This window comes from Pipistrellus hanaki, assembly GCF_964339955.1.
Source record: "Pipistrellus hanaki genome assembly, chromosome: 21".
NCBI lineage: Eukaryota > Metazoa > Chordata > Mammalia > Chiroptera > Vespertilionidae > Pipistrellus > Pipistrellus hanaki.
In genome coordinates this window covers 1,012,389-1,036,536 of record NC_140523.1, presented here as the reverse complement: position 1 = coordinate 1,036,536, position 24,148 = coordinate 1,012,389, and the positions used below count along the sequence as shown (strand labels likewise).

At 61.1% G+C, this 24,148-nt stretch overlaps 1 protein-coding gene across 1 annotated transcript in view; it reads right to left on the bottom strand.

Moving 5' to 3' along the window:
* Positions 1 to 24,148, bottom strand: part of ADAMTS17 (ADAM metallopeptidase with thrombospondin type 1 motif 17) — a 62,959-nt gene that overhangs the window by 16,415 nt on the left and 22,396 nt on the right. The window contains 10 exon segments of the mRNA XM_084869052.1: positions 700 to 780; positions 1,366 to 1,486; positions 3,298 to 3,425; positions 5,427 to 5,593; positions 10,154 to 10,226; positions 10,229 to 10,298; positions 10,467 to 10,568; positions 13,749 to 13,899; positions 14,672 to 14,812; positions 17,191 to 17,296. Of these exon segments, the coding sequence (XP_084725178.1) occupies positions 700 to 780; positions 1,366 to 1,486; positions 3,298 to 3,425; positions 5,427 to 5,593; positions 10,154 to 10,226; positions 10,229 to 10,298; positions 10,467 to 10,568; positions 13,749 to 13,899; positions 14,672 to 14,812; positions 17,191 to 17,296 (1,140 nt within the window).

The window sequence follows — 24,148 nt, the reverse complement described above, 5'->3', positions numbered from 1 at the left end:
CTCAGTGGCTGAGCGTCGACCTAGGAACCAGGAGGTCAGGGTTCGATTCCCGGTTTGGGCACAGGCCCGGGGTGTGGGCTCCATCCCGTGTGGGGGGTGCAGGAGGCAGCCGATCCATGATTCTCTCTCATCATTGATGCTTCTCTCTCTCTTCCTCTCCCTTCCTCTCTGACATCAATAAAAAAAAAAAACTATATATATATTTAAAGTCCATTTCAGGTGGGAATTAGAAATTAGATCTAATGGACCCTGACACCCTTCTGCCCTTCCCACATTTCCACGGAAAAGCAGAGATGATGTTCCCAATTCTGCTCGCTACCCGGGTCCCGGGTCAGGTGAGCGATGGTGACAGGAAGTCTCGGCAGCCAGAACGTGACACCTAACGTGGGCGTTTACCGCCAGCGGCCTGGACCGGGGGTCGGCAGACTCATTCGTCCACAGAGCCAAACACCAACAGGACAGCGATGGAAACTTCTTTGGAGAGCCACGTTTTTTAAACGTAAGCTTCTTCCAACGCCACTTCTTCCACGCAGACCTGCCCAGGCCGTGGTAGTTTGTGGAAGAGCCACGCGCAAGGGGCCGGAGAGCCGCAGTGTGCCGACCGCGGGGCTGGGAGCGTGCCGCTGACCCCGCTGCCCGGCCGGCCCCCACCTCCGCCCGCCGGACAGACCCCAGGGGCCGGGCCGCTACTATGGTTACCTAAGAAGCTGTGGGCCGGCTTGTCCTCCACCACCCGGATCCGCCGAGCGCCCGCGGGGATGACGGCGGCTTCGATGTAGCCTGCGGGGACCGATCACATGGCTGAGCCACCCCGCCACCTCCCACCAGAGTCCCCTCCACGCCCCCGCCACCCCCTCTCAATGATCCTCTGTCTTCACCGATGTTTCTCTCTCCCCGCTCCCCCTCTCCTTTCCGCTCTCTGAAATCAATAAAAACATATTTTGGGCCGAAACCGGTTTGGCTCAGCGGTAGAGCATCGGTCTGCGGACTGAAAGGTCCCGGGTTCGATTCCGGTCAAGGGCATGTACCTTGGTTGCGGGCACATCCCCAGTAGGGGGTGTGCAAGAGGCAGCTGGTCGATGTTTCTCTCTCATCGACGTTTCTAGCTCTCTATCTCTCTCCCTTCCTCTCTGTAAAAAATCAATAAAATATATTTTTTTTAAAAATTAAAAAAAAAACATTTTGGGGGAGGGAAAAAAATAAATGGAAAAAATTAACAACAACAAAAACCTTTGACACGGCCCAGTGGCCGGTGGCTATGAGACTGGACGGAGCCGCCGGCTCCCCTCCGCCCGCCTTCGGAGCCGGGGGGGGGGGGGGGGGGGGCGGGCAGGCGCGGATTCTCCCACAAGCCCCCGGGCTCACCTGTGCCCCGCGCGTGGCTGAAGTCGCCCTTGACCACGCGGCAGGTCTTGCCGTCGCCGCTGCACACGCCGCACCGGTCCTCCTTGGCCGCCGAGCCGATGATGCCGTCGCAGCCGATTTTCTGGGGGCCAGAGAGCGGCGTGAGCCGGCCCCCCCGCCCCCCGGGAGGCCCGGCAGACAGGGCCGTGGGGGCCCCGGTACTCCCAGAGGCCCCAGCAGATGGCTGACGCAAGCGGGATCCCATTCACGCTTTGCTCTTCCGATTTTAAAATCATTTTAAATGGGATCCCGCTTGCGTTAGGCTCGGCCTTGCACCGGCCTCGTGGCCAAACGCGTCCTTTAGTGTTTGCCGGAGAAAAGGGGGCCCAGGAAGGCAGCGGCGCCCCAGCCCGGCCGGTGTGGCTCAGTGGGTTGTGTTTCTGGCTGGGAAAGGCGAGCACGCGCTTTCTGTAATGAAACAGAAAGCCATCTTGCAATGACAGTGGGTTCTCTCTCTCCCATCGGAGGGATGCCACCGACTCCTTATTCCATTGCGGATGGGCTTCCAGGCCAGTGACACCAGCCCTCCCCTGGGCTCCTATTTTTTTATATAATGTATATTTTTACTGATTTCAGAGAGGAAGGGAGAGGGAGAGAGAGAGAGAAACATCAATGATGAGAGCGAATCATGGATCGGGTGCCTCCTGAATGCCCCCCTACTGGGGACCAAGCTTGCAACCGGGCATGTGCCCTGACCGGGAATCGAACCGTGACCTCCTGGTTCCTGAGTGGATGCTCAACCGCGGAGCCGCGCCGGCCGGCCGGGCCGGCCTCCCCCTTCCCGGCTCTGCCCTTGTTTGGTTAGAGGGCGGCCATTTCCGAGCGCGGCGCCCGCCTGGGAGAGAACATGGCCGCGGTCTCCTGTATCTCGCCCTGTTTTGCTCCCATGCGTGGTTGCTGACTTGGCAGCAGAATCCTAGAAATTCGGCCGGAGTCTATAATTATCTCCGCGGCTCCTGCCAGGGCGCGTTCTCCCGTGTGTGTGTTTTTCTTGGTCTTACTGGGGCCGGCGGCTGGTTTCCTTCAAACAGCAGGTCAGCGCCGGGTGACCGGTCCCGTGTGAGCAGGGGGTGCACGGGAAGACCGGCCGGGGGGGCTAGGCTTGAGGGGGGGGGTGCCGCGGAGAGGGGTTCCACGTGGGTGGGTTTGGGGACTATGTCCCAGGGGGTGGGGCCAGGTTCCCGGAAGCCAGGCGTCTGTGCCCCTTGGGGTGCCACTGGCAAAGGCATCTGATTTGTCCGTATCATTTGTCTGGAACCAGAGCGGAGCTTGTCCAAAAACATAAGCTCACCCGCGCCCCCCAGCCTCACCTTGGTGGTTGAGCAGTGGTCCACCCGGGAGTGAACCAGGAGGTCACGGTTCGATTCCCGGTCAGGGCACAGGCCCGGGGGGCGGGCTCATCCCCAGTGCGGGGCGTGCAGGAGGCAGCCGGTCCATCAATCGATGTTTCTCTCTCATTGATGTCTCTCTCTCTCTCTAAAATAAATTTAAAATGTATATATTTTTAATCCTCACCCAAGGATATTTCCTCATTGATTTTAGAGGGAGAACCAGAGAGAAATATCCATGTGTGAGAGAGAAACACACCAATTGTTTGCCTCCTGCATGCACCCCGACCAGGGCCCGGGCCAGGGAGGACCTGCAACCGAGGTCCGTGCCCTTGACCAGAATCGAACCCAGGACCCTGCGGTCCACAGGCTGACGCTCCATCCACTGAGCCACACTGGCCAGGGCCATAAAAAAAATATATATATATATTTTTTAAAGAAAGCCCACTCCCCCGGGGCTCCCGGCCCCCGCCCCTGCCGAGCCCCCGAGGAGAGGGGGCCGCCGCCCGGCAGCCCCGCGAGGACGGACTGCTGGCCGGATGGCCGGCCGGAGGGCGCACGTCACCTGGCACCTGCCGTGCACGCAGAGGTCCGTCTCGTAGGGGCCGCAGGGCGTGCCGTCCAGGACCCGGTCGGCCACCAGCAGCGGGGACTCCTTCCCCAGGGGCGAGCAGTGCAGCTCACACGGCTTGTCTGGGGAGGGAAAGGGGTGAAGGGCGCGGTCACCCACGAGGCCTGTGCGCGCTCCGTGAGTGTCTCCCTAGGGGGCCTCGCGGGGAGGGGGGGTTAGGAAGCCAGGAGGCGGGGGGAGGGGGGGCGGAGAGCCCTGTGGGGCCTGCAGGGCCTCAGAGGCCCGGACACGGAGCTGGAGGGCTCCTGCCAGGGGTCTTCAAACTACGGCCCGCGGGCCACATGCGGCCCGCAGAGGAGTCTGATCCGGCCCGCCAGGTTTTTTGGGCAGTGAGCGCAGCCGAGGTGTTACAGTAGGAATTAGTAGTTCATATAATCCGGCCCTCCAGCTCTCTGAGGGACCGTGATCTGGCCCCCACTTTAAAAAGTTTGAGGACCCCTGTGGGATCCGCTCTCCCCCAGCGCCCGGGCCTGCCACGGAAGGGCCACGGGCACGCTGCTCTCCGTGGCCGGGGCCCCGTGGCACCCTGAGCCACGCCGTCCTAAGGTTATAAGGAAGCGTCCCCTGGCTAAAGCAGTTTCAAAACAGTGAATTTAAAAAAAAAAAAAAATTTCCCCCTAATTTTTACTGATTTCAGAGCGGAAGGGGAGAGGGAGAGAGAGAGAGAGAGAGAGAGAGAGAGAGAGAGAGAGAGAGAGGGAGAGAGAAAGAAACATCCATGAAGGGAGAGACTCATGGACTGGCTGCCTCCTGCAAGCCCCACACTGGGGATGGAGCCTGCAACCCGGGCCTGTGCCCTGACCGGAAATCGAACCGTGACCTCCTGGTTCCTAGGTGGACGCTCGGCCACTGAGCCACGCCGGCCGGGCGGGCACCACCTTCGCTCTGTTTTGTTAAGCGGCTCCAGCTGGCCTAACGGAGCCCTCAGCGCCACGCCCGACCGGTCACGGCGGGGGCTGCGGCCCGCGGGGTCCGGCTGTGCCGGGAGGGAGCTGGAATGTGCCGCGCGGCCTCTGCCAAGCCCTCGGACGCGGGGGCAGCTCTACGGGAAGGCGGGAGCGGGCGGGCTGGCCCTGGGCCAGGCCCACGGGCCCTGTCGGAGGCTCTTCCACGGGGCAGTCGCTCTAAGGAGCGTCTCTGAGGCCTGCGGGAGGCGGCCGGGGTCTGCGGGCCCGAGTCCTGCCTTGGAAAATCTACCTCGGCAAGAATTTCCTTGTTTTCTTTCTTTCTTTCTCCTTTGGAGAAGAGAAAATAGGAAAAAATACAGCGTCTCCCTCCCTGAACGTCCCCGGCCAAAGCATTCCGCAGCGAGAGCAGGAACAGGGCAGTCGCTGTGGCTCCCAGAGGGGAGGCGGCCCCTGCCGAGCCCCGAGTTCCAGTCTCCCCGTCAAAGGCAGAATGCTGACTGCACCCCGACTTCCTCATCCCAGACCGTGGCCTCCTCAGCGCCCGGCCGCTGGCCTGGCTCCGTGGTGGAGCGTCGACCTAGGTAGGAACCAGGAGGTCACGGTTCCATTCCGGGTCAGGGCACAGGCCCGGGTGGTGGGCTCCGTCCCCAGTAAGGGGGTTGTGCAGGAGGCAGCCGACCCATGATTCCCTCTCCTCATGGATGCTTCTCTCTCACTCTCCCTCTCCTTCCCTTTCTGAAATCAATAAAAGTAAAAAAAATTTTACAGAAAGAGTAAAAAACCAACCCAAAATGATCCTGGAAATTGCAAGGGAGCACCCGCACTGGACAGGGAGGCAGCAGACGGCCCTGTCCCGGCCCCGCCCAGCCTCCTGCCCCACACAGTTGGCCCCGGGCACCTAGAAGCAGGCGGCAGGCTGCCGGAACCCCCCTCCTGCGCCCCCCCCCCCCCGATTGCTGCAAACGGGGGTGCAGGAGGCACCTGGGCTGCAGCCTGCCTTGCAGGTGCTCCTGGGAAATGGCACAGGCCTCTGAGGCCAACGCCAGGCTCTGCCCGGGGGTCCCTCTGAGGCTGGCAGGGCGGGGGTCCTTCCAGGAGGTGCCAGGCTCCACCCCCGGGGAAGGATCAAAGGGACAGGACACGCCCGCTCCTTACCGTCCACCACCACCGCGGCCAGCAGCCCCTTCTGCTTGCTGCTCAGCCGGTCGTGCGTCTGGCACTGCTGGTCCCGGAAGCTGGGCAGCCCCTTGGGGCAGGGCGGGCCCTCGCACGCCGCGTGCTCCACGCTGGCGCCCCGGCAGTGCGCGCCTCCGGGCCCGGGGCTGCGGGGAGAGAGCGGCCACCGGGGTCAGCCAGCCCAGGCAAGGCCTCCAGAGCCCCCCCTCTGCTCCCTGCCCCTCCCGCCTCGGTGTCGGTGAGCCCCCAGGGAGGGCAGGCCAAAGCCGTCAGTCAGGGTCACCTGGACGCAATGTGGTGAGTAGGGGTTAGGGAGACCCACCCACTGTGTCACTCATCCCAACGTAAAGCGTAGCCATCGGGCCCGCCGGCGTGGCTCAGGGGTTGAGCACTGACCTAGGAACCAGGAGGTCACGGTTCGATTCCCGGGCAGGGCACATGCCCGGATTGTGGGCTCGATCCCCAAAAGGGGGCTTGCAGGAGGCAGGCGATGGATGATGCTCTCATCATGGATGTTTCTCTCTCCCTCCCTCTCCCTCCCTCTCCCTTCCGCTCTGAAATCAATAATATATATTAATATATATATATATATATATATATATATATATATATATATATATATATTTTATTGATTTTTTTACAGAGAGGAAGGGAGAGAGATAGAAAGCTAGAAACATCGATGAGAGAGAAACATCTATCAGCTGCCTCCTGCACACCCCACACTGGGGATGTGCCCGCAACCAAGGTCCATGCCCTTAACCGGAATCAAACCTGGGACCTTTCAGCCCGCAGGCCGACGCTCTATCCACTGAGCCAAACCCTATATAAAAAATAAAAACAAAAACCATCCACGTGGACAGCAGGTCGCTGGCGAGGGGCCAGGGCACACACGGGGTTTCCTGTGGGAGCAGAAGCCGGGGCAGGGGCCTCGGCCGGCCGGCCGGCGGCTTCCCCTCGGATGCTTCTGGGACCCGCCGCCTGCCCGGTTCCTCCTGCTCCCACGCCCCTCCGCCTCGGGCTCCCCAGAGCTGGCTCTCCCCCAAACAGCGCTGCCCTCCGGTGCCCGGGGCGCCGGCCTCCAGATTGCGGGGGGTGCAGCCTCTCGGCGGAAACCCGCACCGGGAGGGACACACGTGCCGAGGAGGCTGGGCCCAGGACACGGATGACCCCGGGCCTGGCTGTCCGCTGGCAGGAGGCGCGCGTTCCGATGGCCGGGAAGACCGAGGCGGAGGGGCGTGGGGAGGGCGAAGGGAGGACTCTGGCCGGTGTGCTTGGACAGTGAATGAACCAGCTGTGGGAGCGGGAGAGGGGCCAGGCCTGCAGGGCAGGGGGACGGGCGGGGACTCGCACGGCCTGGGAACCGGTGGGGCGGCCAGCCTGGGGAGCGGGGCCGGAGCCAGGGTGGAGGGGGTGCTGCTGGGTCAGTTTGGCTCGGGCCGCCATCAGCTGTGTCCTGTAACCGGCACCACGTCAGGGCCTCCTGCAGAGGCAGCTGAGCGGCCTGGCCCTCTCACAGCTCCCCGGAGGCGCCCCTGCGGCCGGAACAGGCCCCTCCCGGCCGGCCGGCCCCTTCGCTCCCCCCTTCACCTGGGGAGGGTCCCTGAGGGCGAGGAGAAGACAGCCGTTGCCCGTTAGAACAGTAAGTCCGCTGTTTTTAAATATATAGATTTGTATTGAATCAGAGAGGAAGGGAGAGGGAGAGAGAGAGAGAGAAACAGCCATGAGGAGAGAGAATCATGAGTCAGCTGCCTCCTGCACACCCCACACTGGGGATGGAGCCCACAACCCAGGCATGTGCCCTGACCGGGAATCGAACTTTGACCTCCTGGCTCCTAGGTCGACGCTCAACCACTGAGCCACCGGGCCGGGCAGGAAGCTCAGACAGAGCACCGAGGTGTCACTAGTACCAGATTGCTGGGCTCCCTCGGGGTAAACCCGACTGGGGCAGGTCCTGAGAGGCCACGGAGCACCCTGTCCGTGGGCGGCAGTCTCACGGGTGGGAGGGGCCCACCGGTGAAGACAGCCCTGGTGTGCGGGACCTGGCCGCTCCCTGGCTGTCCGTGGCGTTCGGGTGGCCTCGGGGAAGCAGGGTCCCAGGCCGCCTGACACACACACACACACAACACACACACACACACACCCCCGGCACGGCCTGTGCAGTGAGCTCCGCGCGTCAGGGGACACCGCGGGGGGAGTGTCCGGAGGGCGCCGGAAGCGCAGAGGGTCCCTGCCTCTCGGTGAGCGGGCGCCCGAGTGGGCGAGGGGCACGGATGTTGGAGGGCTGCACTGAGTGGTGCCCTGCAGCGGCGGGTCTGTCATCTCTCCATCATCCACCATCTATCCGTCTGCCTGCTACGGTAGTATCTATGTCCTATCACCTATCCGCTATCCATCTACCTATAATCTATCACCCGGACTCTATCATCTATCTTCTATTTATCTATCTAGCTATCCATCTGTCATATATCTATTAGGTAACACTCACCTATCCATCTACCTATATCCTATCACCTGTTATCTACCCTGTCACCTATCTATTATCTATCATCTATTCATTATCATCTATCTTCTACCTATCTATCTATCTAACATACTACCCATCTATCATATACCTATCATGTATCCACCTATTATCTATCGTCTACCTATATAGCTACATTCTATCGTCTTCCTAATTATCATCTATTTTATCCATCTATCTTCTACCACCCGTTATCTATCCATCTACCATATATCTATCTACCATCTCCTCTCTCTCTCTCTCTCTCTCTCTCTCTCTCTCTCTCTCTCTCTCTCTCTCTCTTCTCTCTCTCTCTCTCTCTCTCTCTCTCTCTATTGGTTCTCCTTCTCTGGGGAACCTCAGTGCACCATCAGCGCTCTTAACGGATCCGTCATTCCTGAAGCACTGAGCACCCGCCGGGAGCCGGGCTCTGCTGGGGGCCGGAGGAGCGGTATAACGGGACCGACTCTGCAGCACCGATCCCCTCAGCGCCCTGGGAGGGAGCGGTGCTCCTGGCACAGCCTCCCTGTGACCGGCCCCCCCGCCCGGCCTGGCCCCCCACCCCCGGAGCGTGTGAGGTATGGCTGGGCTCCCGTGGGCGGCAGGGCTTGCCCACGGGGACTGCTAATTATTCACCAACATGACTTAATGGTGGATGGAGAGCCATTCGGGTGAGTCATCCTTTATAGGGCGCTCCTTACGGCGCTAATGGGATGCAGCTGAGGGCCCAGGGGACGGAGAGCCGGCCGTTCTGAGAAAGAGTGAAAGGGGGTGGTTCGAGGGAGGAGCAAGACCCACGTGGGAGGGGAGCGTGACCGGGCGCACACCTCGCCCCACGCACTCCGAACTGACAGGCAGAGACCCCCCCATCCCCCATCGAAGACAGACGGTCGCAGTCGCAGGAGGGCGGCTTCAGATAGCTCAGTGGTCAGCAAACCCATGAGCCCACGGAGCCAGATACCAACAGGACAACGATCGGAATTGCTTTGGAGAGCCACATTTTTTTAGACGTAAACTCCTTCGAACGCCACCCACTTCTTCCACACAGACCCGCCCAGGCCGTGGTATTCTGTGGAAGAGCCACACGCCAGGGGCCCGAGGGCCGCCTGTGGCTGGCGAGCCGCAGTGTGCCCAGCACTGAGGGAGCAGGTGAGCTCCTCGGCCGCCCGGACGCTCCCCTGACGCCGCGGCCCGCAGCTCCCAGGGCAGCCAGCAGCCCGAGCCGGCCCCGCCCGGCCTCCCCCCCCCGGAATGACCTCCGGGGCCTTTTTAAAAATCTTCCCTGACTATTGGTTTTGTGGTTGATGCCGCTCAGCCTCCCCCCGGGATATTTCCCGGGCTGATTCTGAGAGAGCGTGGAAGGGAGAGGGAGAGGCGGAGAGAAGCACCGATTGGAGAGGGAGAGACGCACGGGTGGGCTGCCTCCCGCACGCACCCGACTGGGGCAGAGGGTGGAGCCTGAAATGGAGGTGCATGCCCTTGACCGGAGTCCAGCCCGCGACCTTTGGGTCTGCAGGCCAACACTTCCTCCACTGAGCCACACCGGCCAGAGATGATTGATTAGAGAGAGAGAGAGAGAGAGAGAGGAGAGAGGGAAGGGAGAGGGAGGGAGGGAAACATCAGGGATGAGAGAAAATCATGGATCCGCTGCCTCCTACTGGGATGGAAGCCCACAACCCCAGCGTGTGCCCTGGCCGGGAATGGAACCGAGACTGGGAACGGCTCCTAGGTGGACGCTAACCAACTGGACAACACTGGCTCTGGTGTAGTTCCTGGTCGTAGTTCCGCTTCCTTGCGCCCCCTCCTTGTGAGACAAACCCTGTGAGGGGCAGGGAGGCCCTGTGAGGGGCAGGGAGGCCCTGTGAGGGGCAGGGAGGCCCTGTGAGGGGCAGGGGGACCCTGTGAGGGGCAGGGGGACCCTGTGAGGGCAGGGAGATGCTGTGAGGGGCAGGGAGATGCTGTGAGGGGCAGGGGGCCCTGTGAGGGGCAGGGAGACGCTGTGAGGGGCAGGGGGGCCCTGTGAGGGGCAGGGAGACGCTGTGAGGGGCAGGGGGGCCCGGTGAGGGCAGGGGGGCCCTGTGAGGGGCAGGGAGACACTGTGAGGGGCGGGGGGGGGGGCCCTGTGAGGGGCAGGGAGGCCCGGTGAGGGGCAGGGGGGCCCTGTGAGGGGCAGGCCGGGCGGGGCGGCCAGGGTGGGGGCACTCACGGGGGGTTGTCGCACTTGCGCTGCCGGAAGCGGGCTCCGGTCCCGCAGGTGCGGCTGCACATGCTCCAGGCGCCCAGGGGCTCCAGTCGCCGTCCACGTGCTCGGGGATGGGCGTCTTGCTCACGCACTCGCCCGCGCGGCACCACTGCGACAGAGCGGGCCCCGCGTGACCTGGGTGCCTCCCGTCCCACCCGCTGCCTCCGGCCTCCCATCAGCTGCCTCCCGAGGTCCCGGCCGTCTGGGCCCCGGGACTGACTCCCCAGGGGGCAGTGCCCACGGCCTCCGGGGGGGGGGGGCCGGCGGGAGCGGTTACCTTGTCGGCCCCGCACTCGGTGCCGTCCAGGGGCGGGTCCAGCTTGGTCTTGCAGGACGCGTCTCCTTCCACCAGGCACCACAGCCCCGCGCACATTAGATGCTGCGGGCGGAGAGGAGACACGTGACTGCCGGGAACCCCAGGGCGGGCCACGGCCTGGTTGCTGGGGGCGGGCCCAGCGGTGGGTTTGGACTCGGGATTCGGAACGGGAGGGGAGGAGGTGCCCGGCCGGTGCGGCTCAGAGGGCGAGCCTCTATCTCTTCTCCTCCCTTCCACTCTCTCTGAGAATCAATGGGAAAATGCCCGGCGGGCGTGGCTCAGGGGTTGAGCATCGACCTAGGAACCAGGAGGTCACGGTTTGATTCCCCGTTAGGGCACAGGCCCGGGGTGCGGGCTCCATCCCCAGTGTGGGGGCGTGCAGGAGGCAGCCGATCCATGATTCTCTCTCACCATGGATGTTTCTATTTCTCTCTCCCTCTCCCTTCCTCTCTGACAGCAATAAAAAAATATATTTTAAAAAAAATAAATAAGCCCTAACCGGTGTGGCTCAGTGGGTAGAGCGTCGGCCTGCAGAATGAAAGGTCCCGTTTCATTCGATTCCGGTCAAGGGCATGGACCTTGGTTGCGGGCACATCCCCAGTGGGGGATGTGCCGGAGGCAGCCGATCCATGTTTCTCTCTCCCATCGATGTTTCTATCTCTCTCTCCTTCTCCCTTCCTCTCTGTGTAAAAAAAAATCAATTAAATATATTTTTAAAGAAACGTAATAAGTAAAACAAGAAAGAACCAACGGCGAGGAGCAACGAGAAGAAAGAGATGTGGAGGGACAGAGGCAGAGGAAAAGGCAGGAAAGCAGCCCCCGAGGGGGGTGGGCCTGGACCGAGAGCCAAGAACAGCCCCGGGGCCTCTTAGCTTCCGAGGACGTGGGAGCTGCTCGGGGCCGGAGAAGATGATGACGCAGGCGGAATACTGCGGCCTGGGGTTCAGGAAAGGCCCCCCCCCCCCCCCCCCCCCCCCCCGTGAGCGGGACAGAGTGAGGGCCCGGAGCGCAGCCCCAGCTGGTCCCGGAGAGAGCCACCAGCCGCCGGCCGCACCTCATTAACCCGCTGCTCCCGCGCCCTCCGACCCCGGAGCTCTGGGGACGCGGCGGCGGAGGCCGGAGGAATGTGTGGGGCGGGGGCGGGGGGCTCAGGGACACAACGGGCCCCGCAGGCGGGGGAGGAAGAAGGCGGGCGGCGTGAACTGTTTATGACGCATTTTTATAGACAGCGCTTTCCCGTAAAACTTCCCTAGTCATCAAAAAATAAAAAATAAAATAAAAGGGGGGGGGGGGAGAATGAGGTCAGGCAGAGATGTCTTCAACGGAACACAATGCGTCTGAACTGTAAAGAGAAACACGAACGCCAAAACCGGTTTGGCTCAATGGATATAGAGCGTCGGCTTGGGGACTGAAAGGTCCCGGGTTCGATTCCGGTCAAGGGCATGTACCTTAGTTGCGGGCATATCCCCAGTAGGGGGTGTGCAAGAGGCAGCTGATCGATGACTCTCTCTCATCGATGTTTCTAACTCCCTCTCTCTCTCCCTTCCTCTCTGTACAAAATCAATAAAATATATTAAAAAAAGAGAAACACGAATGAGTTGTGTTATAGTCAAACGAGGAACTTCTGCCCGGCCGGCGTGGCTCGGCGGTTGAGCCTCCACCTAGGAACCAGGAAGGAGGTCAGGGTTCAATTCCCGGTCAGGGCACAGGTCCCGGTTGCGGGCTTGATCCCCAGTAGAGGGGCGTGCAGGAGGCGGCAGCCGGTCCATGGTTCTCTCTCCTCATGGATGTTTCTCTCTCCCTCTCCCTCTCTGAAATCAATACAAATATATTTATTTTTTTAAAAAAATCACTTAAAAACAATGGGGGCCGGGAGAGGGCAATGGCGGGCTGTTCCTTCCGGCTGTCACCACCCGCAGCCTCCCCCTGCCGGAGCCGCTGCCCTGCGGGGACTGCTGACGAGCACAGGAGCGAGTGGTCAGCATAATAAATAAATAAACAAACAAATCAATAAATAAAAAAGCCCGGACTGGGCTCGCCGGTCAAGTTCGTCTCCTCTTCCTAATAAATATTTACCACCTGCTGTTTGTAACGTGCAGGTTTTGGACTTTCTTGAAACGCTTTCCTGAATTAAAAACATCACATCGCCATTGGCTAGGAGAGGAGACGGCTCTGTTTGCCAAGGACTTGGAACAAGTGCCAGTTCGGCGATGCCAATGTGGTGGGGGTTTTTTTGTTTGTTTTTTTTCACTTCTTATTTCCACGGGCAGCTCGGAGCCACAGCGCCAGCCCCTGCACACACGGGAGACGAGATGCTGCTGCTGGTGGTGGTGGGGGGTGTCTCCAGGGCCCTAGGAGGGAGGACGGACGGGGGGCCCCTAGATTTCCTTGGTCCTCTGCCAGGCAGGTGTTTCCGGAAGCCAGGCTGCCCCCATGCCACCCGAGGCAGTGTTTTCCCAGAGTTCTGAGCGAGGAAACGGCTCTTTCAGGCTCCGCATGGTGAATGCCCAAAGAGGAATGCACGTGGGGTCCAGCGGAAGGAGGTTCTGGATTCAAATTTCGCCCAAAGGATAGCCCGGCCGGCGTGGCTCAGGGGGCTGAGCGCCGACCTACGAACCAGGAGGTCAAGGCTGATTCCCGGTCAGGGCACAGGCTCGGGTTGTGAGTTCGATCCCCAGTGTGGGGCGTGCAGGAGGCAGCCGACCCATGATTCTCTCTCATCGTTGCTGTTTCTACCTCCCTCTCCCTCTTCCTCCCTCTCTGAAATCAATAAAAATATAATTTTTTTTCAAAGAAAGAAGAGTAATAACTCACGCAGGCAGCACAGATGCACTGGGCGGGGCCTCTGAACCCCTCCTCAGGGTACTATCTGTCCATGCACGACGATGAAGGACAGAAGGTTACCAAGGAAACGATTCCATGCAAATATCATTCCAAACACAAAATAACTACAAATGCATACAACAGCGATATGGGTTTCCTAGTGAGCACGTGACATAACAAAACCTGACTCTGCGTGTACGAGCGTGTGTACGTGTGCACCCCTGTGTGCACTCGGCTCTCCAGGCACGCACTGTGCGAATGCCCGTGACGGCAGACGGAAATGCATGCCTGCCTGGGTGTGTGCATATACACGTGTGTGGATGCGTACATACATGTGTGCGTGCTCAGGTGCGTGGAGTGTGAACACCCGTGTCCTCCACGCGCTCCTGCCTGCCCCCCCCCCCCCCCCCGGCCGCTCACCTCCATGTTCCTGCAGAAGGTGGCGTTGGTGCCGAACAGGATCTGGCACTGCTCGTTGGCGCTGTAGTGCATGCCGGGCAGCTTGTGGGGCAGCCGCACGGCGTGCTGGCTCCGCGGGTCCGTGAACAGCAGGCAGGTGCTCACTTTCGACCTGAAACGGACAAGAGCTGAGCCCGCACGCAAACGCCGGGCCTTTGTTCTGATGTTGAGTCGTGGAGAAAGCTGCGGGACGCCCAGCCGGCTGGGGTGGCGGTGGTTGATGTCGACCTAGGAACCAGGAGGTCTCTGTTCCATTCCCGGTCAGGGCACAGGCCTGGGTTGCGGGCTCCATCCTCAGTGTCAGGTGTGCAGGAGGCAGCCGATCCATGGTTCTCTCTCATCACGGATGTCTCTCTCTCCCTCTCCTTTCCTCTCGCCAATCAGTAATAAATTCTGAGGGAGTCTGTCCCTGGGGAAGGCACGTCCCTGTCACAGGAGGCTGAGTGAGGAGCATCTGATGCACACGCCACACCGGGGTGCACACGCCACACCGGGTGCACACGCCACACCGGGTACACACGCCACACCTGGTGCACACGCCACACCCAGTGCACAGCCCATACCCGGTGCACACGTCACACAAGGTGCACACACCACACCGGGTGCACACACCACACCCCGTGCACAGCCCACACCCAGTGCACACGCCACACCCCATGCACACACCACACCCCGTGCACACTCCACAGCAGGTGCACACACCGTACGCGGTGCACACCAGGGAGAAAGCCCAGCAGACCCGGGAGGTCCCGCCCTGGCCGTGCTTCAGGGCAGCTGGGCATTCTGGGCTCCGTTGCCCCTTCCCACCCGTGCGGGGACCCCGGGGCGCGCGTCCTGGCGGCGCTGTCTGGGGCGTGGAGGCTCAGGGCGAGCCCGGGACTCACTTGAGGAAGTTCTCCAGGTCATCTCGGCTGCAGGCGGACCAGGAGAGGTCGCTGGGGTTCCGGCCTTTCACCCACTCGCCCGACATGATGTGGGAGCGGCCGGCGCAGGACGAGTGGTCGTCGTCGTGGTTCATGCCCAAGCTGCCGAGGGGGGAGAGGGGAGCGGGCACTCATCCTCCGGGCTTCTCGCCTCTGCTCCCGGGGCCCAGCATCCAATCCGCCCCTCCCCCCCCCTTTTTAAATTCATTTCAAACAGGGAGAGGGAGGGAGAATAACATCAACAATGCGGGAGATCCATGGACCAGCCGCCTCCTGGAGATCAAGCCTGCAACTCCTGACCTCCTGGTTCATAGGTCGATGCCCAACCACTGAGCCACACCGGCCAGGGCCCACTGCCCTGATTGCAGGGCACAGGCCCGGGTTGCAGGCTCCATCCCCAGGGAGGGGCATGCAGGAGGCAGCTGATCGATGGTTCTCTCTCATCACTGATGTTTCTCTCTCTCTCTCTCCCTCTCTTCATTCCTCTCTGGAATCAATAACAATATATTAAACGACAACAACAAAAAAATTATTCTGTAGCTTACTTACTTTCAACGTAAAAGAAAGAAATGATCAAAATGTTTAGGCGCCACCCGGCGAATGACGTGCACGGGAGGAGCGCCTGGACCCTTTCCAGCGCCCCGGACATCCGAGGGCACGGTCTGGGGCGAGTCCAGGGGGCGCACTGCTGCTGGTGGGGTCTGCCCCGCCCCGAGGCCCAGGCCCACATCCGCAGACTGGACCCAGGGGGCAGAGGGTCTCGGGAAGGGAGGGTTCATGACAGGCGAGGCCAGGGGCTTCCTGCAGAGGGCTGTCTCTCTAAGGGGGTTTGTTGTTGAGGTTTCCACACCGCGGGAACACTGCGGCTTTGTCACTGCTCTTCCTTTCCCATTTACTTACTTAGAGGATCTTCTGAAGCGATCCTTTTTATCTTAAAAAAATAAAAAATAAAAAGAGCCTCCCCCCCCCCCCCCCCCAGTGCAAATTACAGGCCCCTTGCCGTTAATCACGCCCGCTGAACCTGGCATTCAGGTGCCGGATGAAAACAGCTTCTTAGAGCCGCCCTAATGACGGTGTGCGGCTCCCCGCCCGCCCGCCGGTCCAGGAGCCCCCGGGAGGAGGGCGGGAGGCGTCTCAGGCGGTAATTGGGGTAATTGGTGTTTTCACTAGCAGCAACCTTATAGCCAGGGAGGGTTGTTCCAGCAGCGACTTTGTAGCCAGAGGGGGCGGAGGAATTAAGACGGGGAGGGAGGCCCTCCCTGCGGAATCCCATCCGGGATGAGGAAGGCAGAGGGGTTCCGGGCACAGAGCCTCTCAGTGTGTGGTTCCTCTGGAGATGCCAAGGCCCCCCCCCCCGTGGGGGTGTCACCAAACACAGGTGAGGACCACCAGGGAGGGCGGAAGGGATTCCCAAAATCAGGGTGCAGAAGCTGTGCTAGTGACTCCCCCCACTACATGGGAAATCGCTTCATTTATTTTAAATAACTTTTCATTGATTGGCGAGAGAGAGATAGAGAGAGAGGGAGAGGGAGATAGAAACAATGATGTGGGAGAGAGAGAGAGAGAGAGATCCATGGATCGGCCGCCTCCTGCACGCCCCACACTGGGGATGGAGCCTGCGACCTGGGCAAGCGCCCTGACCGGGAATCGAACCCTGACCTCCTGGTTCCTAGGTCGACGCTCAAGTACGAAACCATGTGGGCCAGGTTACAAGCAGTGCCCCTGCCTCGCCTTGGCCTCTGCGCCCAGGGTCAGCCTCCGAAGGAAACCTTGGTGATTTCCAGGCGGTTCCCGTAACGCTGGGCGTGGGAATCCCCGCTGGGGGCACAAAGGCCACTGAAGGGGCCACTAGCCAGAAGGTCCCTCCCGGTCATAGCCACCCCTCCGAGCGGGGCAGGAGGGCTGCTTTGGCTGGTGTGGGGGAGGGAGGCGGGGGCGGGGAGCTGGTCCTGCTGCTCAGGGCAGACGCCGGAGGAGGAGGAGGAGGAGGAGGAGGAGGAGGGAGAGGAGGAGGGGGAGGAGGGAGAGGAGGAGGAAGAGGAGGAGGAGGAGGAGGAGGAGGAGGGGGAGGAGGAGGAGGGGAGGAGGAGGAGGAGGAGGGGGAGGAGAGGGAGGAGGGGGAGGAGGAGGAGGGGGAGGAGGAGGGGAGGAGGAGGAGGAGGAGGGGGAGGAGGAGGGGGAGGAGGAGGAGGAGGAGGGGGAGGAGGAGGGGGAGGAGGAGGAAGAGGAGGAGAGGAGGAGGAGGAGGGAGAGGGAGGAGGGGGAGGAGGGGGAGGAGGAGGAAGAGGAGGAGGAGGAGGAGGAGGGGAGGAGGAGAGGAGGGGGAGGGGGAGGAGGGGGAGGGGGAGGAGGGGGAGGAGGAGGAGGGGGAGGAGGGGGAGGGGGAGGAGGGGGAGGGGGAGGGGAGGAGGGGGAGGAGGGGAGGGGGAGGGAGGGGGAGGGGGAGGGGAGGAGGGACGTGGCCGAGGGCCCACACTCACTTGTGGCCCAGCTCGTGGGCGATGGTGAAGGCGAGGTTGAGGCCGTTGTCCTCGGCGAGCACGCACTTCCTCTTGGCGCTGCACACGCCTCCCAGGTAAGCGATGCCTGCGGTGGAGACAGACGCCCGGTCAGGGCCCGGCCCGCCTCCCGCACGGCGGAGAGCGGGGCAGACGGGCTGGCGAGGGGCTCGGGCCGGGCCTGCCTTCCAGAGCTCACGGCGGGATCGGTGGGCACTCGGCTCTCTTGCCTCACCTCGTAATAACAGTAATGCAACAGCTGCGTACAAGCATTGTAAACAATTTTTAAAGTGTATATATATATATATATATATATATTTAAATATATTTTATTGATTTTTTTACAGAGAGGAAGGAAGGGAAATAGAGAGTCAGAAACATCAACCAGCTGCCTCCTGCACACCCCCCACCGGGGATGTGCCCGCAACCAAGGTCCATGCCCTTGACCGGAATCGAACCTGGGACCTTCTAGTCCGCAGACCGACGCTCTATCCACTGAGTCAAACCGGTTTCGGCTAAAGTATATTTTTATTGATTTCAGAAAGGGAGGAGAAGGGAGAGAGAAAGAGAAACATCAATGATGAAAGAGAATCATGGACCGGCTGCCTCCTGCACGCCCCCTACTGGAGATGGAGTGCCCTGACCGGGAATCGCACCGTGCCCTCCTGGTTCCTAGGTCGATGTTCAACCCCTGAGCCCCGCCCCCTGCCTGGTCCCTCCAGCGGCCCCCTGACCCGGCTCACTAGCCTCCCCGCCACCCTGTCCCCGCAATGCAGGGAGACGCGCTGGGACCCGGGTCCACCCGGCCGGGCACCACACCGGGTGTGCACTTTCACTAGAAACCAGCCACACGCCACACGCCACACGCCACACGCCACACGCCACACGCCACACGCCACACGCGGGGCCAGGGGTGGGGAGGACACTCTGGTGAAAGGGACAGAGGATGGCTGTTGGCCGTGCGACGCTGGAGCTCATGGACGACCCAGCCCAGCCGTGAAGGTGACCGTGACCTCCAGCAAGGACGCCGGCCGCTCCTCGGGGCCTTCCAGGTCACCTCTCTGGTTTTATTTAAATAAAAAAAATAAAATAAATAAAAAGCACAACACATTCTTTGAGGCTTGTGAAGTGGCCAGCAGTGAGCCAGGCGCACACTCCCACGCAGCCCTGCTGGTATGCACGTGCAGCGGACACACAGACACATGCACACACACACGTATGCATAAACACACTCACACGTGCATGCTCACACATGCACGCTCACACGGGTGCACGCACACACTCACACATGCTCACTTAAAGCCGCACCCAGGAACACTAGCCCGGGCCCAGGCCCGGGCCCAGGCCAGGCCTCCGGGCCAATAAATTAATGACAAACAATCCGACACGCACGCCGGGGAGAAGCCGTCTGGTGAGGGGGTGAGGGCGACGGCCAGGGCCAGCTGTGCCGAGCCCGCCGCCCCCGGGGCATCTGCTGACCGGGCACGCTCACTGCCGCGCGGACACAGACACAGACACGCCCCAGCCGCCGCCGCCGCCACGCCCGACCGGAGCGTGCAGTCCCCATCCCCACGCCCCACGCCGCCGAGGTAACGCACAGCCTGCGTAGCCACTCAGCCCAGAGCCGTCCAGGAATGGCCTTGGGACGGTTCGATTCCCGGTCAGGGCACAGGCCCGGGTTGCGAGCTCCATCCCCAGTGGGGGGCATGCAAGAGGCAGCCGGTTCATGATTCTCTCTCATCATGGATGTTTCTCTCTCTCTCTCTCTCTCCCTTCCTCTCTGACATCGATAAAAATATATTAAAAATAAATAAATAAAAGCAGCCGAGACCGGTTTGGCTCAGTGGTAGAGCATCGGTCTGCGGACTGAAAGGTCCCAGGTTCGATTCTGGTCAGGGGCATGTACGTTGGTTGCGGGCACATCCCCGGTAGGGGGTGTGCAGGAGGGAGCTGGTCGATGTTTTTCTCTCATCGACGTTTCTAGCTCTCTCTCTCTCTCCCTTCCTCTCTGTGAAAAATCAATAAAAATATTTTTTTAAATAAATAAATAAAAGCATCAATGCACATGCTTGCTGAGCTTCTTGGAACACAGGGGAAGCAGGAAGGCAAGAGCATTTATTAGGGTCCCGTCCGCGGGCAGGTGCTGCCCGCACGCTTGGCCCTTCCTGACTTGGCAAGTGCCACGGCCCCATTTTACAGACGGAGAAATGGAGGCCGGACCGCTAAGCGCAGGGCTCTCTTTCTCCGTCACTCAAACCCCGGGCCGCCCTCACCAAAGTCCTGATAGACCCGAGATAGTGAACAAACAGTCTTTTCAGACTCAGGAGGTTTCCCTAGACCTTCGTGCGTTTACAGGGAGACGTGGGTGGGATGGAGCAGAGGTTCCACGTGGCCGAGCCCGAACGCTCTTAATCCTAAAGATAAAAAGACTCCGGGGAGAGAGGCAATAATATTAACAGCGGCTACCTCCACGGAATGGCGAAGTCATTAGAGCTCTTTTTAATTGTCTCCTTCTTTCTGCGTGAGGCTCACACAGGATAGAACGAATACGGACTTGCTGTGAAGACGGAAGGTACTGGTTGTATTTCACTTATCCCAGGAGACATGGGGCAAAGGCAGAGGTGTGTACACACACACACACACACACACACACGCCAGTCCTCCAGGCCCGGCCGGCGTGGCTCCATGGCTGAGCATTGACCTCTGAACCAGGAGGTCATGGTTCAATTCACAGTCAGGACACAGGCCTGGGTTGTGGGCTCCATCCCCAATGAGGGGCACGCAGGAGGCAGCCGATCCATGATTCTTCACCCCCCCCTTCCTCTCTGAAATCAATTTTTAAAAATTGATATATATATATACTTTTTAAAAATATATTTTAGATATATACATACATATATATATATATATATATATATATATATATATATATATATATTTAAAATATATTTTATTGATTTTTTTTTTTTACAGAGAGGAAGGGAGAGGGATAGAGAGCTAGAAACATGGATGAGAGAGAAACATCGATCAGCTGTCTCCTGCACACCCCCCACAGGGGATGTGCCCAAAACCAATGTACATGCCCTTGACCGGAATCGAACCTGGGACCTTTCAGTCCACAGACTGACGCTCTATCCACTGAGCTAAACCAGTTTCAGCTATATATATTTCTAAAGTCCCCTAGATTTTGATTCTGGTAAGAAGGAAGTTCACGGACAACACACAACTGAGTCTGTGCTTCTCTCCCAACTCCCTCTCTCCTGCACCCCCGGCAAAACACATGTTTCACATCGGAGATGCGACGCCGGGAGAAACACATCTCATTCATCCCGCACAGCAGCCGCCGCGTCCCCGGGGCCGCCGGCCTGCCCCCCGCCGCCGCCGTGTCATCTCAGGGCAGACGCTCTGCCCCGCCGCCCGCGGCCGCGGCCCGGGAGGGGCGGCGTTCGGTGCGGAAGCCGGGGGCAGGGAGCTTCCTTGTTTGCTTAGTCCGGAGAAAACTGCGTGGCGTCAGCACATAGCTCTCTCCGGGCCCGCCAGGGGCCTGCGGGTGCCAGAAGTAAACACAGGGCAGTGCAGATTCCGGCTCCTCCGGCAAACAGCCGGGTAAACAGTCCCAGCTGCTGGCCCGGCTGCCCGGGCTCCCACCAGCCACCGCTCACCGTGCCAGCGCCGCCCTGCTTGTCACCGGGGTGCCGTGCGCCAAGGACAAGGAAGACACGGACGGCTATTCCCTGGCCGCCACGGCGGTGGAGGTCCAGTCCCCAGAGCAGGCTCGTTCCCAGGTCCTTGTGCTCGAAGGGGATGGAGGTGTGATTTAAATCTGCGGGCCAGCCCGGCGGGTGTGGCTCAGGGGTTGAGCCTCGACCTGGGAACCAGGAGGTCACGATTCGATTCCCGGTCAGGGCACAGGCCTGGGTCTCGGGCTCGATCCCCAGTAGGGGGCGTGCAGCCGATCCGTGATTCTCTCTACTCATGGATGTTTCCCTCTCCTTCTCCCTCTCCTTTCCTCTCAAAAACGAAAAAGTTACAAATATAAAAATAATATATAAATGTGTGAGCCATATTTAAAAGCAAATGGCGTGCCCTGGCCACCAGTGTGGCTCAGTTGGTTGAGCACCATCCCATGCAACCGAAAGGTCGCCGGTTCGATTCCCGGGCAGGGCACATGCCTGGGTTGCGGGCTCATCCCCCCCGAGGCAGGCCGCCTACGGACCGCGTGAGCTGTGTCTACTGCTTTGCCTTGACTCTGCTCCAAGGACCCGGGGGATGGAATGCCCTAGAAAAGTTGCCTGGGACGACCCTGACATACGGCTTCCCTCCCTCTCACGCTAGCAGCTCTGTTTCCACAGGAAGCATGAAGCGCAAGGCCGGGCGCGGACAGGCTGCCAAGTCGGCGGAGAAAAAAAGCAGCGCGCTCTCGGAATGACGGAGAAACCACGCTCTTGGCCCCGCGGGGCCCTCCTCTTGGGGGTGACGGGCGGAACCTCAGAGACCCCGGCGGAGGGAGGAGGGCAGAGCCGAGGGGACTCTGGATCCGGGCCCCTGGAGGTGGCCCTGGCTCTCGGGCTGCGCGTGGGAGCGGGGCGGGGGGCGGGGGCGGCTCTGGGCACCGGCTCCTGAGCAGAAGCCCGTAAGCACTCCCCCGGCGAGGACACGAGGGCCCCTCGGTGAAGAAGTGGTCCCCACGCCCAGCTCGGGGAGCGGGTTGCCATGGGGATGCTGACTCAGCATCCTGAGCTCAGTCAACCTCCCAGGAGAAGCCCAACGTCTCGTGCCTGGGCGGGCCTCCGTGCTGCTGACAGGATGCCAAAATAAGGACATGGCACCTGGCTGTGTGGCTCAGTGGTTGAGCATCAACCTAGGAACCAGGAGGTCGAGGTTCGATTCCGGGTCAGGGCACAGGCCCGGGTTGCGGGCTCCATCCTCAGTGTGGGGCGTGCAGGAGGGGGCCGATCCAGGATGCCCTCTCCTCACTGATGTTTCTCTCTCTCCCCCTCTCCCTTCCTCTCTGAAGTCAGTGCAAATATATTTTAAGAATTCATAAACGGGGGGAGGGAAGCATGCTCTGTGCGGGTCTGGGGGGTGAATCGGCCCAGAATGCCGCGGCGTCTAAGGCGCTCGGCTCCCGGCAGCAGGAACAAGCCCCGCTGCCTCCTCCCGCGCTCGGGGCTGGCCTGGCCCAGCGGTACCTTCACCCCGGCCCGGTGGGTGCTGGCGCCATCGGAGCGCCCTGGAGAAGCCCTCGGCCAGCACACAGGGCCCGGTCCAGACCCTGCGCCGTGCCCTCGAGGGGCAGCGGGTGGGCTTGTGCCCCACACGGACAGGTCAGCGGCATCACCCTTGGCCCCCAGGGGGTGTGGGCGGCATTGACGGCACAAGGCCGTCACCCGACAGTCTGCCCTTTGCCCTTTGCCCTCTGCCCCGCAGCTGCTGTGCACACATCCATCCGGAGCAACGCCGACTGCGGCCTAAACACTAACACAGAAGCCGGGAGGAAGCAGGCGGCCAGGTAGGGCATCTGCCCGGCTTTGGCTCGTACCCGATGCCTCCCTGGCAGACGGCTCACCGGGATGCGGGGGCCTGGCACGTTGGAACAGAGGGGTGTGACAGCAACAAGGAGGCTTTGTTCTGCCGGATCTTCTGCAAAGCCTGGGCCCCGACAGGCGTGGGCCCGGAGCCAGGGGAGCGTGGGGCGGGGCGGGGCGGGGTGGGGCTGGGGTGGGGGGGGCGGCGATGGGTGCACCTGGGCGGCCTCTGAGCCTCCCAGCTGAGCGGGCGGCAGGCTGGGGTCCGAGCAAGACCACCCACGCCCTGCCCCTCCAGGGGGGCAGTGTTCGCCCACCCAAGGGAATTCGGGGACATGTCATTAGGGACCGGGACGGAGGGCTCACCTCCGGGCAGAGGTCAGAGAAGACCACTGCTCTGACAGATGGAGGCACCCCGGCACGGCTCAGTGGCTGAGCGTCTACCTATGAACCAGGAGGCCATGGTTCGATTCCCCGTCAGGGCACATGCCCGGGTTGCAGGCTCCATCCCCAGTGTGGGGCGTGCAGGAGGCAGCCGATCCATGGTTCTCTCTCATCATAGATGTTTCTATCTCTCTCTCGCTTCCTCTCTGAAGTCAATAAAAATATTAAAAAAAAAAAAAAAAAAAAAAAGAGGTCAAGTGAATTCTGCAGGCAGAGTGGGCAGGATGGCTGATTGCCTGGAAGGACCAGGCACCTTCGGAAACGAAGGCCCTGCAGCAGCCGGCCAGCGAGGAGACACAGCTGATAAAACCACAGCCCCGGTCTCCCAGGGCGGCGGGCGCTGCGCCGCACGCTGTGCGTGTGCTCCTGTGCGTGCTGCGTCCTGCCCTCACCGCGGGCACGCAGGGGGCCTGCCACCGGGCCGCAGACGGCAGGTGCAGGGGACAAGCCCGGGGGCACGTCCTGGGGAGCAGCAGCCCCTTCTCCCCCTCCTCCCCGGCACCCTCGCCGCCTGCATCCCTGCCCCCTCTGCTGCCTCCGCCGATGTCCGCACGCACGCACGCGGGCCCGGCAGGCAGACCTGGGTGTGGGCGCAGAGGGTTTATTTTTCCAAGACGAAAACCTCTGGGGGTTCCCGCTTGATCTCCAAACCCGTGTTTGTCTTGGCGGCCGGCGCTCCGTGGCAGAGGCAGTGCCGCCCCCGGCCCCTCGCCCTGCGGCTCCGGGCACCCTTCCATTGGATCGGCCGGCGGCTCGGCCAGGGGGGGGGGGGGCGGGGGCGGGCCGGGCCGCGCGGCCCGCGCACAGCTGCCGGGTCCCGGCTGGTTCTGTAACCATGGGGTCCGGGAGACGGGAGACAATAGCAAACACTGGAAGGGTTTGAAGCCAAACAAGAGAAACGCGGTGGGAACTCGGAGGAGGAAGTATTACGTGGAACTGGCGTTTCCCCCCCCCCAAAAAAAAGAAAG